Below are 1,884 nucleotides of genomic sequence, written 5' to 3' on the forward strand. Positions count from 1 at the left end.
TAAATTAATGTTTCATAAAAATGAATTTTTTTCCATTCCTTTTAACATACCAACCTCACAAGTTTGTTTAATTTTTGTATGGAGCTGACTTGTATTAGTTTGCTTCAGGGAAAACTCTAATAGCTGATAAGATTTCAGAATCCTGTGAGTTTTTAGTCATTTTTCAGTCATGTCTGATTCCTTATGACCTCTTTGGGAATATTATTGGAAAAGACACTGGATTAGTTTGCCATCTCCTTCTCCAACCAATCTTATAGATGAAGAACTAAGTGTTATGTGACTTCCCCAGGGACACACAGTTAGTGTCTGAAATAAGACTTGAACTCCATAAGAGGAGCCCACTATCCACTGGACCACCCAACTGCTTATGGAATCATTATCCAAATGAAGCTTTTTCTTTGACTAAATCTATTCAGCAGAAAACTAAATTATTAATAACATGTAAATATAATCAACACAAAAAGGAGAGGCAGTGTGTTTTAGAACATAGAGTAATGGAATAGTTGCCAAATCAGCTAATTTATTCTTTGTTAATGTACTTATGAGATGTAGAAATGCAGTGGGAAGCAATAGGGTACACCACATAATTAAGAATTATCTAGCTTTTGGGTTTAGATCAAATGTTTTTTTTTTCTCTTAATTTTCTGAACCTTAGTAATAAAATGAGATATTAATAATCAATAAGATCTAACCTGCCAAGCTCTGATGATCTAATGACATTGAAATAAACATGGTCATTGGGAAAAGGTATTTCTGAATATCAGTTTCCTGAAGGCCTCCTTTACATCTTTGTTCCTCAAACTGTAAATGAGAGGGTTCAACATGGGGTTCACCACTGTATAAAAGACAGATGCAACTTTGACTGTGTGCCTTGAGTTCTTGGAATTGGGCACACAGTACAGAGAAAGGATGGTCCCATGGAAGATGGTGATGGCTGTCAGGTGAGAGGCACAAGTGGAAAAGGCTTTACGTCTTCCACTTGTTGAATTCATCTTTAGGATAGTGACAAAAATGAAAGCATAAGAAGCAAGAATGATGATGAGGGTACTCACCTCATTGAATGTTGCAAAACCAAAGAGCAATAAATGTGGGATATGGATATCTGAGGAGGAGACAGAAATAAGAGCCGTATATTCACAGAAAAAGTGGTTGATGATTCTATAGCCAGTGAAGGTTAATTGTAGGGCAAAACAAAGGAGTACAAAGGGCCCAAACATGCCCCAGAGATAGGATGCAGCCACCAAGAAGCCACAAAGCTTCTGAGACATGATGACTGTGTAGAGCAGAGGATTACAAATTGCTACAAAGCGGTCATAGGCCATCACAGCCAGTAGGAAGGACTCTGTCACCACTGCGGTACAAGACAAGAAATATTGTAGCATGCAACTGGAGTAAAAAATTCTTTTATCATCCATAACTAAATTCTCCAACAACTTGGGTGTGACAATGGAAGAGTAACAGAAATCAACAAAGGATAAATGGCTAAGGAAATAGTACATGGGGGTATGAAATTTGGGGTTAATTCTGATTATTAAGATCATGCCTAAGTTTCCCACAGTTGTGATGACATACATGGCCAAGAACACCAGGAAAAGGGGTACCTGGAGTTCTGGATAATCTGTGAATCCTAAGAGCATAAATGTGATCACAGAACTCTTATTGTAGTCAGTGTTCAGCATGGCTCATGATAAAGGGGATCAGGGAATCAATCCTATAGAGCATAATGAGATGTAGAATGAGTCACAAAATTGTTCCAAATGCTGTCTCTTCTCCTATGGAGATAAGAAATAGAGTTGGGGATTAAGCTTTCAAACAGGGATGATTTCTTTCCTAAAAACACCAATAATACATATTTGGATTAGTTTATTCATGACAGACAAAACT

The 1,884-nt window shown here is 37.1% G+C and overlaps 1 protein-coding gene across 1 annotated transcript; it reads right to left on the minus strand.

Moving 5' to 3' along the window:
- Window positions 1–734: 734 nt before the first annotated feature.
- LOC100021023 (olfactory receptor 5D14-like) lies at window positions 735–1,679 on the minus strand. Its single transcript, XM_001373276.3, has one exon. The coding sequence runs from the start codon at window positions 1,677–1,679 to the stop codon at window positions 735–737; it is 945 nt and encodes a 314-aa protein (XP_001373313.2).
- Between the last annotated feature and the right edge of the window lie 205 nt (window positions 1,680–1,884).

This window comes from Monodelphis domestica, chromosome 6, assembly GCF_027887165.1.
Source record: "Monodelphis domestica isolate mMonDom1 chromosome 6, mMonDom1.pri, whole genome shotgun sequence".
Classification (NCBI taxonomy): domain Eukaryota; kingdom Metazoa; phylum Chordata; class Mammalia; order Didelphimorphia; family Didelphidae; genus Monodelphis; species Monodelphis domestica.

Excerpts from the sequence above, each read along its gene's own strand:
- LOC100021023 (XM_001373276.3), bottom strand. The coding sequence starts at position 1,679 with ATGCTGAACACTGACTACAATAAGAGTTCTGTGATCACATTTATGCTC.